At 34.3% G+C, this 16,513-nt stretch overlaps 1 protein-coding gene across 1 annotated transcript in view; it reads right to left on the bottom strand.

Moving 5' to 3' along the window:
- Positions 1 to 16,513, bottom strand: part of LOC121385839 (deleted in malignant brain tumors 1 protein-like) — a 60,846-nt gene that overhangs the window by 18,744 nt on the left and 25,589 nt on the right. Inside the window, exons 8-12 of the mRNA XM_041516628.1 lie at positions 11,250 to 11,422; positions 9,466 to 9,610; positions 8,054 to 8,226; positions 732 to 873; positions 141 to 310 (exon numbers count right to left, since the gene is read on the bottom strand). Of these exons, the coding sequence (XP_041372562.1) occupies positions 141 to 310; positions 732 to 873; positions 8,054 to 8,226; positions 9,466 to 9,610; positions 11,250 to 11,422 (803 nt within the window). The remainder of the gene's footprint in view (positions 1 to 140; positions 311 to 731; positions 874 to 8,053; positions 8,227 to 9,465; positions 9,611 to 11,249; positions 11,423 to 16,513) is intronic.

Genomic DNA, 16,513 nt, shown 5'->3' on the forward strand with positions numbered 1-16,513 from the left:
AGAGAGAGAGAGAGAGAGAGAGAGAGAGAGAGAAGACTGACATGACCCTAGTGTTCTCCTGTTACTTACGTTAATATAACGATAATAACTAATACTTTCTCTAAGGTTCCAGACAGTGTTTTCTATTCAAAACAGCTTACACCGACAGCTGACTCCGACATCCTTCCCATGGTGACAGATATTGTTGTACCAGGAACTAAAGTGACAATGCTCCAGATGTTGTTCATATCCCTTACAGTTAACACCTCTAAGCCACATCTGTCCCACACCTCGTCCAAAGTGACCACTGCCATATGCATGTGCATTATGACTGCAAACCAAACGAAGAGATATCTTTTTATGTCGTCACATTGCGAAAAGTGCTACAAAAAATCAGTTTTGTTTTGAATCTAACAGTATACAATATTATACACAAATGAATATCATTATCAGTATATAATGTTATATATAAATAAATAAAACTAGTTAATTATCAGTCACTACTTACCTTTGTTCGACATGGCTGACGTGTAATTTTGTGCTGGGGTGTCGTTAACCATTCATTCATTCATTCTGTTAATCATATGACATGCGATACTGGTCGACTCACCTGATGAAGGTCATAATATATATATTGTTATAAGGCAATGCCAATTATGATTGGTACGTTATGAGTGACACGCATAAGATAAACCTAAATGTAAGGATGGGTACCGTAACCATTCGTATATATACAAAATATTAACAAAAACCTTGGCAATGACAAACTGCGACAGACAACCTCCGCCTCGTTCTGGTGAAAACCGTCATCACAAACTGAACCCCATCTATTATTATATAATACTTCAACTCTTCCTTCATATCTGGTAGCACCATTCACCAAGCGTACACAAACTAAAAATACACAGAAGTTATATGAATGGCTGTAACCAAAATGTCCTCAAATACGTTAAGTAGTACATCTGCAAATGAAACAAGAAAGAAACGATCGTTTTATAGAACCATATATATTTTATAGAGGATTCGTCACCGGCATTTTGTAATATATGTAAATTATCAACCAAATCTATGTCAGTCGTATTTGTCAAGGCTCTGCCGAGACAAATACCGATTAACTAGATATTTTACACATTAAAAATACAACAACAACAACAATAACAAACAAATGACGAGTAGTGATATCTATTTATCCTATAATATTTCCAAAATAACATTCAAATTCACTCTGCTTATATAACGCGAAATTTGATTGACTAATCAAATCGAATTTCGGCAGATACTAGTTTTTTATTCATATTTATTGAAATAAATCATGTACTAGTATCATGGTATTTTTAGAAGTACCTAATAAGTAATATTTGAGGAAAAACCCACAGCATATATTATAATAGTAAGCCATGTCATCATCATGAATTATCATAATTAGCCTTTGTGTGGGTTCTACATAACACCCAAACGTTTTTTTCAGAAATTGCCTACTCTTATTGCCACAGCAGTCACTTATAACAGGAAAAAACATTTTTAATATTTTCTCAGTGAGAAATATTCTGCATTGGTATAACGTGCAATACCTTTGAACAATACTATTGGAGTAGTTAACGCTTATAAACCAATGACCTTGTCGGTACTAAATATGACGTCACCACGATTTGGCAAATATAAAATGACGTGATGTTGTTTCAAGAGTTTGTGTTTACTGTTCTCTGTTTTCAGTATTAAATTTATAACAAAATGTAATTTTAATGCAATTCATTACATATTGTTAAGCAAAATAAAGAGAACTTTTGTTTTTGAACATTATCTGCGAAGGTGATTAAAATACAAAGTTATATTAAAAATCAGAACAGTGTGTAAAGTGGTTTACATTGTTTCTATACATGTATATGCATGTGTGTCAAAACTAAAGGCTTTTAGGAACAAACCGCCAAGGTAATAACTAAAATAACAAACTCGGTACCAGTTATTATCAAATTTGTCTCCATCGTGAAACAATTTTCATTTTTCACTTGCTAAAGCCCGTGACAACTGAACATTATTTAACTCGGGACATAAATTTGATAATAACTGGTAACTCGTTTATTATCCTTTATTTAATACATTGATAGAATGTACATCCACTGAGATAATATGTGTGCTTTCAAAACTTGGTATTTGTAATTGCTGTACCTGTGACTGAACGTGTATTTTTGCATATTATGATAACGAGGGAGTGTTCTTTTAATCGAAGTTTTTTAGGAATTAGTCTACGTGCATTTTGTGTCATATGCAAGTGTTCGAAATGTACTTTATATAAACAGTGACCTGATGTTACATGTAATACTTATGTTCATAAAAAAGGTCAAATTGTAATAAAACATTCGAAAACATACATGCCAAAATTTAGTATATTTCCGATGCTCAGATATTGGTACACTTTTAGTATGTTATATAGAATTGGTTGGTTTGTATAAAAATAAAAACAACCCATTAAGTTACAATTTTGTCCGGGTGTTTCACATATTGACTAATTACGGATAAAATATTTAAAACTGATAGTGTACCTAGCTCTAAATAAAGATGACACCATGTCCTGTCGTTGAGTGTCCGATTCATGTTTTGTTTTGGTGTTTTATTACGGAAGATCGCTTTTTCAGGTATATTTACATAGGAATATTATTAAATAATTATTAATTTAATAATTAAATAAAGATAACTTTTATTCATAGTTATTTAAACACGTTTATGGTGAAGTTATTTTTCTAGGAAAGAATCAGTGGAACAAATATTTCATGGCGTTACGTGTTTTCGATAGAATAAGTGAAAAATATTAACAAAAACTGTCAAAAAGATATTGTCAAAATTAAGGAAAGATATATACAATAAATAGATCATTTGATGGTGTTTTTTTCGAATCCGAATTTTATGTCAACTCGTGATATGTGAAAACCATATTGTCACTCATTGCTTTGCATTCGTGAAAATTAGCTTTTTACACATAACTCGTTGACATATAAACCGTATTCGAAAAAAGCTGTAGCTGAGCAAAATCGGTAATAATGGTTAGCATTGTCATTGATAAAACAATAAAATACACAAAACGAAATTACGAGCAACAGCTGTATTACACGTTTTGTTTTTGTGGGGATTTTTTAGACAATCGCTTTTTCAGATATAGTAGTATTATTAAATAATTATTAATTTTATAATTAGATAAAGATCATTTTTATTGATATTTCTTTTAAAAGGTCCATGGTCAAGTAAATTATCTCCAAAGTTCCAACGGAACAACTATATCATAGTGTTATGTGTTTTTAATATGATAAGGAAAGATGTCAACAAAAAGCAAAGTTTATTGTAAAAAATTAAGAAAGATGCATTATATATAATAAGCAGACCATTTCATGGTGTGTTTTTTTGGAATAGGATTTTTATGTCAACTCGTGATATGTGATATATGTGATATTTTTACTCATTGCTTCACAATTTGTGAAAATATGGTTTTTAAACATTACAAATTGACATAAAAAACAAACTTGTGAAATAGCTTCGATATATTTTAATTTGTTTCCGCTATAATTATTTTATAAGGGCGGATGACTTGAAACACGATCGATGTGATCAGGTTTTTGCTAATGCTGCGTGCATTGCAAAACAAATGTTATTTTAATGATTAATATATATATATATATATATATATATATAATTAGAATGGGGATAACTATGTTGCATTTGAGTATATGAGGACGTTAATGCTTGTTTTACAGCACAAACATCCATTTTACCATTTCCCATACCTGTCACCGGTAAAACTCAATTTTTGACAGTAAAACGTGCATTAACGTCAGCAAATGATAAAAAAAAAAAAAAAAAATGTATCCCCTAATTGTAAATCGCAGTCCTAATTGTAAATCGCACAAATGTAGTTTACCTTAACTAAACCAAATCAAAACGTTAGACTCAGGTAGGCCTATATCTTATTTGGTTGTGAACAAATTATCGATTGACAGCAAAACATAGTCACTGGATTAATAAAGGTAATATCATACGTTAGGTAGCTTTTTCAATGTAATCCAACTATGTGATACTTTTTCAGAATTTGATAACTTTGTAAATCAGATGTAAATTAAATGCAAATTAATCAGGTCATGGTGTTACGTTTATTGGCATGTAAGCAAATGAACTATGTCAAGGCACCAGCATTGTCATAAACATTCATCCATGAAACAAATCATTTCAATAGTAAATTTACATTGAAAGTTACCCAACATTTTTGAGTCATAGCTTAGATTTTAATGTTTCTATATTTTCATATTAATATCAAAAGAGTCTCCGACATTTGACTGTAAACTAATGTGTAATTACTGTAGCATTTCACTTGTGAGATGAACGAATGACGTTATCTAAAACACTGAACTAGGTATTAAATGGTCTCATCGAAATTAGAAGAAAACACTAGCAAAAGAAGATTGTCACAACATGGAACTGGTAATCTGACTTTGAGAAATTGAAGACTGATAAAAGATGTCAACCGAGGTAATAAGTCATGAAGTAGGTTAACATCCTCTAACTGTAAAGATAAATAAAAGTCGACATATGGATAGTAAAAGGATGACGCTGATTACACAGAGCACAACAAAAGATGTTCAAGCGAAGCCTCCTTTGTACTCTCTTTTTTAAATATTTTATTATCCCTGGCTCATTTTGACGATGCCAGGGTTGGGGTGCCCTGACTCATCGCCCCACAGAAGATGAATTAAATTATACGCGCTAAATACTAGGAGTACATACACATTGTGGCAGTATGCTGATTATAGTAATAGTAGTAATACTTATACAAATAATTTAGATAATGATATATTTAATACTAATGCGCATATGCACATGTAGATAGTAATATTAATAACATATAATAAATGGCTAGATAATACTTATATTTAGATAGGCTGGTTGATGTAATGGGGACATAAAATACATATAAGTTTAGAAAGAAGGACTGTTAAAAGGAAAAGCTGTAGTAGTAATTATACTGATAAGTAATAATGTTAAAATTCACGTCAAGCGAATTACTTTCTTGACTGAAAAGTCGTTTCGATGGTGCTTATATATCATATTTATTTTGCAAAACATTTTGAGCAGCTATTATATTTATTTCATTTTTTTTTTTCATTTCATTTATGTCTCTTATATATAATATTTAATATTTATTAACAGCCAGTTTATAAATATGTCTTTTATATTGCCCATTTCTCCAAATAAAATAATTGTTTTATTTAATTTTATTCGAATTCCTTTTGTTGTTTAAAATCCAATTTACAACAGCCTGCAACAGACCAGCCACTTTATTACAATCGTAAAATAAACGTGTTAATGCTTCTGGTGAACTGCCACAGAACGTACATTCGTTAGTATCTATGTATTTAATTTTATGTTTAAAAAAAAGAAGGTATTAGTTGTTAGTATCTGGTGTATAATTCTGTATTGAAACCATATCAAAGTTGTATCTTTGACACTTTCAAAAGGCAATGTACTAATTTTGTGATTTAATAATTTATGCGTGTCTTTAATACCTGTTTGACTTTAAGTGTAATATTAAATTTTACCGGATATACAGGATTAGGTATCAATGTAAAGTGGCCATTTCTAACATCGTCTGCTTTATTTATAAATGTCTTAATGCTGTTTATAAGCGATGAATATTCTAAAAAGTGCGAATTTACGTTATATATATTTTGTTCATTTATCAAATGTAAAGAAATTTCCAACTTCACCAAGAAGATCGTTTATTAATATTATTCCCTTTTCTAAATATTTGTTTTTATTATTATTTTTTGTTTTTATAACAGAATGGTTTTGTGTTTATTGTTATATTACTGTTATACCAGATATATGAGCTTGAAATGTATTCTATTTTTTTCCAAAATTTGTTTTTGTTGAATTAATTCCCAACTGTATAAAACATCTTTCCAAAACATGTTTTTCAATTTCTTTCTTTTTATATTCAAGTAATAATCTCCATTCATTGCAAGGTCTCTATTTGATACGTTAGTGGTAGCTTCAGACAGGTTAGTTCATTTTGGGTTACCTAAAAATAGACTTCTTAAGCCATCATGGTTTTAAAGCCATCATGCAATTATATATATTTAACATTTGTAATCCACTATCTTTGAATTCTTGAGCTAATAATACTAGTTTTACTTAATCGGGTTTATTTTTCCAAATGAATTTGTGAAATAATCTATTCAAATTGTCAACTACTTTTTTGGATGGGTTTTGTAGTGCAATTAGTAAATATACGTAATTTTAGGTATTATTAGTGTTTTTAATATGGTTATTCTTCCTAAGACAGTTAACTTCCTTATTAACCATAATTTTATCAGTAGTTTAATTTTATTAAATTTTATGGGGTAATTCGCTTTAACAATTAATTGTAAATTTACTGTAAACGTTATTCTGAGCATCTTAAATTCTATTGTATTCCATTCCAATTTCCATCTTGAATGGTGATAAACTATTTTGAGTATTTTTTACTGCCTATCCAAATAGCTTTTGATTTAGTATAGGTTTTTTTTTTAATCCAGATACTTTGGCATAATATTCTAATGTTGTTAAAGTATTAAACAGAAATCAAGGAGTTCCATCCAGGATAAAAGTTGTATCGTCTGTTTATTGGGATATTAAATGTTGTCCACCATCGATTGTTATTTCATTTACGTTTTCGTTTTCGTTTGTTTGTTGTTGGGTTTTATTATTAATATAGCTAGAATTTCAGCGCAAATAATAAAAATATAAGGAGAAAGTGGATCGCCTTGTCTACATGTTCTTTCTAATTTAAATGTTTCTGATCTAAATTTAAATCGCCACAGATTATATATTTATCATTTGTTTTATATCTCAATATTCATTTAATGTTAAAGGCAAATGGTATTGTAGCAATAGTCAGAGTCTCAATGCAAACATCCATACTGATATAGGCCTAAATCCTACTTTATGTTTTTAGTTTTACAGCCCGTATTTCCCTCTATAAAAAAACAAAAACAATTGACGTGTGATCTCAAATTGTCGTCACTCACTAGTATGTAAATATGTATATGCAAACGCCACCTTGCCATATATTAAAGACTTGATCGCCATAAATTACGAATACTACAAGTGTTTTCATGAACATATCGATCATGTGTTTTTGTCTTATTTTGGTTCAAGTGTTGAAAAAATAACTTTAAAGGCAAAAACTTTACACACTATTCTGAGTATTGCTATAACTTTGTATGTTAATCACGTTCACATATGTAAATGTGACTGGTGTTTGTTTGCATGTAAACATAAAAAACCCATTATGTTAAATAGTTATTAAAGGTTAAATTAGTGACTTGTAGGGCCTATCCTGGTATAAAAGGAACGCAGATCCATAGGAAGAGTAGTCCTACCTGTTTCTAAGGTACCATAGTCCCACACAGACTTTGAAAACATAGTTTATTGCATAAACAACAAAAGGATTGGGCACATACCTTGTTATTTTTATGTTTTTTTCATATGTCTTGTATTCCTAGGAGATAGTCTGGGGACACATCTATTCATGAGGACTTGTATTTCGTTTACACCAGTTAACACAGCAATATGTGCACAGTACTTATTACTCAAATATTTCTAATTTCCATATACTTCTTAGTGATTGGGTAATCAATTGGTGCAACTAGTTATAGCCGACGATCAGTGATAGAAGTCCAACCAGTTCCTAACACTAATATATATATATATATATATATATATATATGTATCTATGTATGTGTATATGTGTATGTGAGTATGTGTATATGTGTATATGTGTGTATATATATATATATATATATATATATATATATATATATATATATATATATATATATATGTATATATATGTATGTATGTATGTATGCATGCATTCATGTATGCATGTATGCATATATTCATGTATGGATGTATTCATGTATGTATTCATGTATGGATGTATGTATGAATGTAAATATTGCAGATATTAAAAGGGAAAACGTTTCAAATGAAATAATTAATTAAAGAAAGCAAGGAAGAGAGTGACATATTCATATTTATTTATACTTACTCGTCTGACATATGACACCTGCATCTTTACTATGTTCACAAGTGTGCTTCCTAATAGGGTTCCCTGGGCAGTCTGTGATGACTAAATCATTCCCTCTGCACGCTAAGTCATCGAAGAAGATTGGTCCAGAACCTCTTCCAAAAGCAGCGTTCAGCATAGTTACAGCTCCATATCTAGGTAAATAAATATGTCTAAGTGATAATCTCAAATGTTATACAAACATTTGGTGTAGAAACTACGATTTTAGATCCCTTTTGGGATAATAGGATTCCACACAAACTATGCTTGAAAAGTACATTTGTAGTTCATGGGACGAAACCAAATATCTTTAACCAGTCTTTGAACTATTCAACAATCTGAACTAATCAGGGAGAAACTACTTGTTACAAATTTATGAACCAAACTCTTTGTATAAGATACTAAAATAATTTAGCACCTTTTAAACATTCTTCTAATGTGTCCATCAGTGGGGTCCATGATTGTAAACATTGCAATTGTGCTGTCAGGGTACATAAGTACGTCTAAGAAACCATTATCAAACCAATAAGCGAAGGATAATGTATAAGACAGCAGTGATTTGATAGTCATTCTTAGCATGGTCGGCGATTTGAACAGAAATTCAATAGTGTCTTGTAAAGTCCACTCTTACGTGAGGTGATGACAATGTGGACAAAGGATGTAATAGAGCACCTAATTCACAACAACATTGGAGAGATATCCACATACTGGGTGTCCTACATACACCTGCTAGAGGATGTAATAATTGGCTTTTTTTTCTACTTTTTATTTATACATGTATAGGGAACCGGGATGTGCACCTCAGTGCCATAAGGGATATGATCGCATGGTGTTTGGCCTATGATAAGATCAACTATATCAGGTACCAGGACCGTAGTTAGCGGGAGGGGGGGGGGGGAGGGGCAAGGGGGGCAGTTGCCCCACCAGAAAATAATCCGGAAAAAATTATAGAAACTTCTAGAAAATTCTCTTCATAACCGGTTATGGAGTTTTAGCCTATTAACTACTCAATTGACACCCCCCCCCCCCCCCCCACACACACACCCTGGGTACCTGGGGCCAAACTTTGCTCTGAAGACGAATTTCCCAAAGATGAACCCTGACAAGCATGAAGAAGAAACCCAATCGCATCGCCGCGTCAATTCTGGAACATTAGTCCGACCAGAGACCGATTTGTAGCTACCATATATCATTTAACCATATTTATAAGCATGATTTGTTAGGAAACTGACATTCTTGCAACACTTCTCCGTAAATTATTAGAAGGAAGACGTTATTTCTCCGTTTTGCTAGTTTAGTTTGAAACCTGTATACATATATTTTGAATTTAATTAACTTAACAAGTGACTATAAAAATAAAAAACCCCGGAAATTCGGCAAATAGTTTTATATACCGACTGAATCCCATCGTGTGGCAGATAACTCGAGCATCACGGGAGCTAAATCCATCACCACAGACAGTTCCCCATGTCCCATTGATTTGAACCTCAACTCTGCCTTGTGTGGCAATTCCTGATCCATTCACTAAGCGTACATGTACTGAAATATACAAAACAATTGTTTACAATAAAAATTGAAAATAAACGTAGTGGATAAGCTTATTGTGTTTTCCAATTTGCGGATGAATATCGGCGGTTTTACTGCCAATGAAACACACATTGCTACAGTAAAAACACCAATATGTTTGAGCTAGCCGAAATTTTGGGGACCTCTAGGGCCGTCTTGGGGGCCTTTTGTAGCGGTTGGCGTGCTCTGTCGCATACGACCTCAATGTAAGATTGGCAGTGTGCACAGTTTGGAGGTGGTTCTGACTGGTACCTCCAATGTTTGAGCTAGACCAATTTTAGGGTTCATTTAAGGGTTCCTAGGGTTCACACGCAGCAGGTGGCCCCGGCAGAAATAAATTTCTGTGTCTCTCATGTTACTCCCTGACTGTCCCTGTACTCAGATATTAGTAGCTCAAGGTCCTGGGCTCCCAGTCTAAAACTAGAAGTAAATTGTGTTTTGTCCAAATATTAACTAACAATATTAACAATAGTGATAGGCAATGATTATAGAACACCTAATCCGCAGGAACTATAAACAATCCTGACATTGCCAAACCATTGGTTTTGAACATGTTTTGTAGCACCAATGTGAGTCAAGGCGTTCGTCACAGCACTATACATATTCTCTATTTATATATCGTATAGATAGATTTGCTGAAGTGCCGTAAAGATTGCTATAAGCTATTATTATTAGAATCTACATCGATATTACTGTCACTTTCACCAGTGTCTGGCACTTAGTTGATAAACAAATGTAACCGTATGAATGCAAACCATGAACGTTTCACATGATAATTTGGTGTCGATAAAAGGCACATTTTACCATCTGAAATTTTAGTAGAGATTCAGTCAGATCTATTCTTACAACTTGAAATTAGAACAACTACAATCTATTCACAACAATAATAATTATTTTTAGACTAGATCAGTTAATATGGATACTCATCAATTAATTTGATGAGTGTAGATGGATATCCAGTACACACCCAAAACAATTGATGGTAACATACTGGGTGACAATAAAATCATGTATTCCTCAAATCTAACGCTAATTCGGATTACTAATAAAAAAAAGGTACTTATTTAAGGTACCTTATCATAACTACATCATAAAATATTATACAACTATAATGATGGTGTTTTTTTTGTTTTTTTTATTCAGCTACAGAACGTTTTTGATTTGGTGTGCTAATTTTAAGTCTGAATTACAAAAGATTAATTTGTCATAGCATATGTTATAATTGTATGTTTAAATCCTCGTAGCACTGTAGTAAATATATGGCTGGGTCCAAGTTCGATTTGAACCGAACTTTTAACAGCATAGTTAATTGTGTAGCCCTGTCATTTGTGAAAGTAATGTTACTGTATCATATAAAATATATTTTTCTGACAAATAAAGGTGTGCAATTTTATTTCATCTATTATCTCTGTGTAAAGTACCGCTGTCCTTCAAACATCTATGGAACACTTATAAAACTACATGTAAGTTTTACAACTTTGTGCGAAACGATACGTGTTGTAAAAACACCCAGTTATATAAAAATTAACCACTTTAACTGGAATGAATAGAATGAACAAATTAATTGAAGCAAGAAAGAGGAAAAAAGTGAGATATTCATATCCAGACTTACTCGTCTGACATATGACTCCTGCATCTTCATTGTGGTGACAATTGTGGTCCCCAATAGGGTTCCCTGGGCAGTCTGTGATGTGTGACTCATTCCCTCTGCAAGCTAAGTCATCAAAGAAGATTGGTCCAGAACCGTTTCCAAAGCCAGCATCATCCACAGCACGAGCTCCATATCTAGGTAGATAAGTGACACGTTTTGTAAATAAATTTGATAGGTTTATGTTTATGTATATTTTATCCATATTTTAATCATTATTTTATATTTTTAATAAAAAATAAATAAAAATTATGTAATTTAACAGGGCAGGTGTCTGGTCTGTGCCTTGGTTAATATTACCTCGTCTACTGCCCTAGGTATTATAGATTAAAGTGTTTGCCGCGTCTTCTAAATAACGTAATCGTGTTGTTTTGGAGGACAACTGAGGAGTCGCCTGTTTGGCAGGCTTGGTACTTAAAATGAAATATTAAATTAATCATCGCTGGATGTTTTGCACCACTCTCCTAGTGGCACCAGCGATTAAACTCTTATAACCCTTGAAGTGACGCCGGTTTGGGAAGTTATAATAACTTCCTAAACAACTAGTAGGCTGCCAGGATTGGACTGAACTGCGGTTGGACACGGTGGGGGGTGGGGGAGATGGGATGCCAGGAGTTAGAACATTCTTTGGGGCTATATGCGTAGGCGGTTCGGCCTTAAGTTTTGTGTAGGGCCGGCCTCCCCTCCCTCCGTCCCCTCACCTGGTCAAACCAATGTATAAAATATGATTGGCAGCCCCTTTCCTCTTAACCTCCCATGGGCTTAATGAATATTGGTTAATAATTATTATTAATTTTAGACCAGCCCATCTAAATTTGCGCCGAAAATTTATTATATTAATAATTTATATAGGTTAGGAATGTTGATATTTTTCTTTAAGGGCGCAGCCAAAACTTTTAAACTCCAACTCTCCCCTTTTTATACTTTTGGCGTTAATATTCAATTTTCCCCCTATTTGTTAGGTTATCCCTGTCCCGAGTCAGACCCCCGATCCTATCGGAGGCCGGACTCGGGATAGGCATGTTCGAAACCCTAGTGGTATATGGACACGTTAAACCAGTTACTAAGTAAGTCTAAGTGACAACCTCAAATGTAATATCAGGATCTGCTTTAAATCTACGACCCATTTGTCCCAATAAGATAGCATAAAAATATGCTTGTAAGGCATTCACTCATTTATATTTATGTTTGTGTTTATCCAATTGAGGTTCCAGAACGCGGTCCTGGACACACACGCACACACAATAACACACACACAAACACACAATAACACACACAAACACAAAATAACACAAACACCAACAGACAAACACACACACACACACACACACACACACACACACACACACACACACACACACACACACACACACAATAACACACACAAACACACACACAATAGCACACACACATACAAACACACACTAACACACACACATACAAACACACACTAACACACACACAAACACACACACAACACAAACACACACACAATAACACACAAACAAACACACACACATACACACTAGCATACACACACGCACACACACACGCACGCACGTATGCACGCACACATACACACGCACACACACGCACATGCACACAGACACACGCGCACGCACACGCACACACACACGCACACACACACATACACACACTAACACACACACACACATACACACACACACACATGCACACACACACACAGACACACACACATACACATACAAATACACACACACACACATACACACACATACGCACACACATACGCACACACAGACATACACACACACAATAACACACACACATACACACACATACACACACACATACACACACACACACACACACACACACACACACAATAACACGGACACACAGTGGGCTAGTGGTTAGTGAGACGGAAGTCGTTAAACTTGCTCTGGGTGGGATCTGATACCGTAATGCGAACCCAGTACCTACCAGCCTTATGTCTTAATCTCTACACCACCGAGGCTAGTATAAAAGCAGTTACTTACTTACTTGCTTACTTACTTATAAGTATTTGACGTGCCTATATCTAATTAAGGTTCAAGCACGCTGTTTGGGATAGACAGTCCAGCAGCCTGGACGCCCTCTCTCCATGTCAGAAAGGGGGCTGGACAAAAGGTGCTATGGCTTTATTTGCTTAATTAGTGATCTATAATTGACAAAATTAGTGGATGTATTTTCTAATGAAAAAAGTTTATTGTCGTTCTGAAGTTTTATATAATTTGGACGAGGATTTTGACAGTCCCCTAACAGAAAAATGGAAGGATTGTGATTCATAGGAATAATGAGCTTGTTCCAACGAATACTTTCATTTTGACTTTTAACACACCCACTCTACCAGCATCGATTAAGGCCGGGTATCTCAACATACTTGTTGAGCCTTATATTCCTAATCCCCTGAGGTGTTTCAAGTGCCAGAAATTTTGTCATGACCAGAATTCTTGTCATGGTCAGCTGACCTGTGCTCGTTGTGGTCAGTTAGACCATGACAGTAAGACATGTACACTTGATATTACATGTGTTAACTGCAAGGGTAATCACTTTGTATACTGGCGTGAGTGTGCGAAGTGGAAAATGGAGAAACGGGTTCAACAGATGAAGGATGAGATACATGTCTCTTTTATTGAAGCAAGGAAATTGGTGGAGACTTTGACGCCAGTTGTGACTGCTAAGTCATATGCAGCTGTTGTTAAGGTTTCCACCAAGAGTGTGGCTACCAACTCTGATTTGACATGACCATATGATGAGCCAAACTATACAAAACTGTCTGCTATAGAAAACGCAGACAAGCAGGCTGTAAAGGCTACAAAAACAAAAGACGTTACACAAAAACAAAAAGACGTTTTGCAAATGACCCAACATGTATCAATCACTAGCCAGACAAGTAGGCCGAGTTCTGAAGTGCCAGGCCCCAGTGTCCCTCAAGCTAAGAAAAATAAATCTGAACATAAAAATAGCTGTTCTGGACGGCTGAAAAAGTGTGAACAACATTTGAGTCAGACTAGTAACACATATGAGGTTTTGGATGATTTGGATGAGATGGAAATTACGTCATATGATCATTCAAAATCTTAACGATCAGCATCAAAGCCCAATATCACTCCTATACTTCCTCCCAATTTTCATGAATTAAGTCTTTTAATTCAAAAACATAATCCTATTGCAGGACACTGATCATATTACCATGAGAGGATTTAACCTCTATCACAAGTTTCAAGAAACTGAAAACAGAACATCTAGGGGTGTTTCCATTCTTGTTAATGAAAACATTTCTCAGTGTATTGTTACATTAAATACTCATTTACAAGCCGTGGCTGTAAAAGTCACGGCTCATAAAACTATTACTCTATGTTCAGTTCACTTGCCACCTCGTAATCATTTTAATTTAATCCTAGGGACTTTCAGTGTCTTATTGATCAGCTCCCTACATCCTTTATTAGTATGGGGGATTTTAATGGTCACCACACTTTGTGGGGATCTAAATATTAGAGGTAAGCAATTGGAAGACTTAATTCTCAAAAATGCTAAAAGTCATACATATTTTCATTCTGCAAGTGGTTATTTCACGTTTTCTTGATTTGTCCTGGAAAGTTGGTTTAGACCCTTGTGGTAGTGATCACTTTTCCATTATGTTGGAGAATGATGGACCTCCATCGCTTGAAAGGGTTCAAAGGTGGAAGTTGGCGAAGGCAAATTGGGTTCGGTTTCAGCATCTCGTCTGCAACAATTTGCCATTACTGATGTTGATTATTCCATGTCTTTGTTCACTTCCATCTTGAAGATGAAACTATTCCTAAGACTTCGGCACTGCCAAAGCGTTTCAATAAACCATGGTTTAATGATACGTGTAAGGATGCATTTACAGAGCAAAACAGGCTCCTTGAAACGTGAACCTACTGGGAATAACCTGGGTGCATTTCGTATTGCTAGGGCTAAGGCTCGCAGAGAGATTAGACAGAGTAAGAACACATCTTGGATAAATTTGGTCTCCAAGCTGAATTCACAAACATCAGTGAAATCTGTCTGGAATAGGATCAGTAAAATCAAAGGTAAAGAACCTAGTAATACAGTTCATCATTTGCGTGTCAATGATACGGATGTCACGTCTCATCGTGACATTGCCAATGCATTGACAGACAACTTTTCTTCTCTTCTGCTTTCAGTACAGATGCTTTTACATCTATCAAAACTAAAGCTGAAAAGCAGTCCATTAATTTTTCATCTGAAAATGCTGAAGTATACAACAGGCATTTCTCTATGGAGGAATTGTAGGATGCTCTTCGTCGAGCCCATGATACTGCAGTAGAACCAGATGAAATCCATTATCAGTTATTGAAACATTTACCAGAATCATCTTTGATGGTTCTTTTTAATATTTTTAACATTTGGATTTCTGGTGATGTTCCTTCTGATTGGAGGAAAGCAATTATTATTCCTATTCACAAGCCTGGTAAAGATCCAACTACTTATATTAGTTATCGCCCTATCGCTTTGACAAGATCCATTTGTAAAAACATGGAATGAATGATCAATCGTAGACTTGTCTGGTATCTTGAATCTCACAAATTGCTTACTATCGTGCAGTATGGGTTCAGATCTAGACGTAGCATGGTTGATCATCTTGTTAGATTTCAAAGGTTTTGTAGGGAAGCTTTTATCCATAATGAGCACTTTGTGTCAGTGGTTTTTGATTTGGAGAAAGCTTACGATAACACGTGGAAGTATGGGATTTTAAAATACCTCCATGACATGGGCCTTAGATGTCGACTTCCTGTTTTTATTTCTCAATTTTTAAAAGACATCTTTTAAAGTCTGGGTGGGGTCAACTTTGTCCGATATCCACCCACAGAAGATGGGGGTACCTCAAGGTAATATCCAGTCAGTAACTTTTTTTGTGAAAATTAACAGCATCACTCAGTGTTTAACACCTGGTGTAGTTGGCTCGCTATATGTCGATGATTTTCAGATTTGCTATAGATCGTCCAATATGAGTATCATTGAACGGAAGTTGCAGCTTTGTTTGAATAAACTTCATCAATGGGTAACTGACAATGGCTTTAGATTCTCAAAGGCAAAAACGGTTTGTATGCATATCTACCAGAAAAGAGGTCTCCAGAAGTCTAATTCCAATTTTGGAGGAGACTACATTTCTGGGGATTATATTTGACAGGAAATTATCTTTTGTGCCCCATCTT

This window comes from Gigantopelta aegis, chromosome 12, assembly GCF_016097555.1.
Source record: "Gigantopelta aegis isolate Gae_Host chromosome 12, Gae_host_genome, whole genome shotgun sequence".
Lineage (NCBI taxonomy): Eukaryota > Metazoa > Mollusca > Gastropoda > Neomphalida > Peltospiridae > Gigantopelta > Gigantopelta aegis.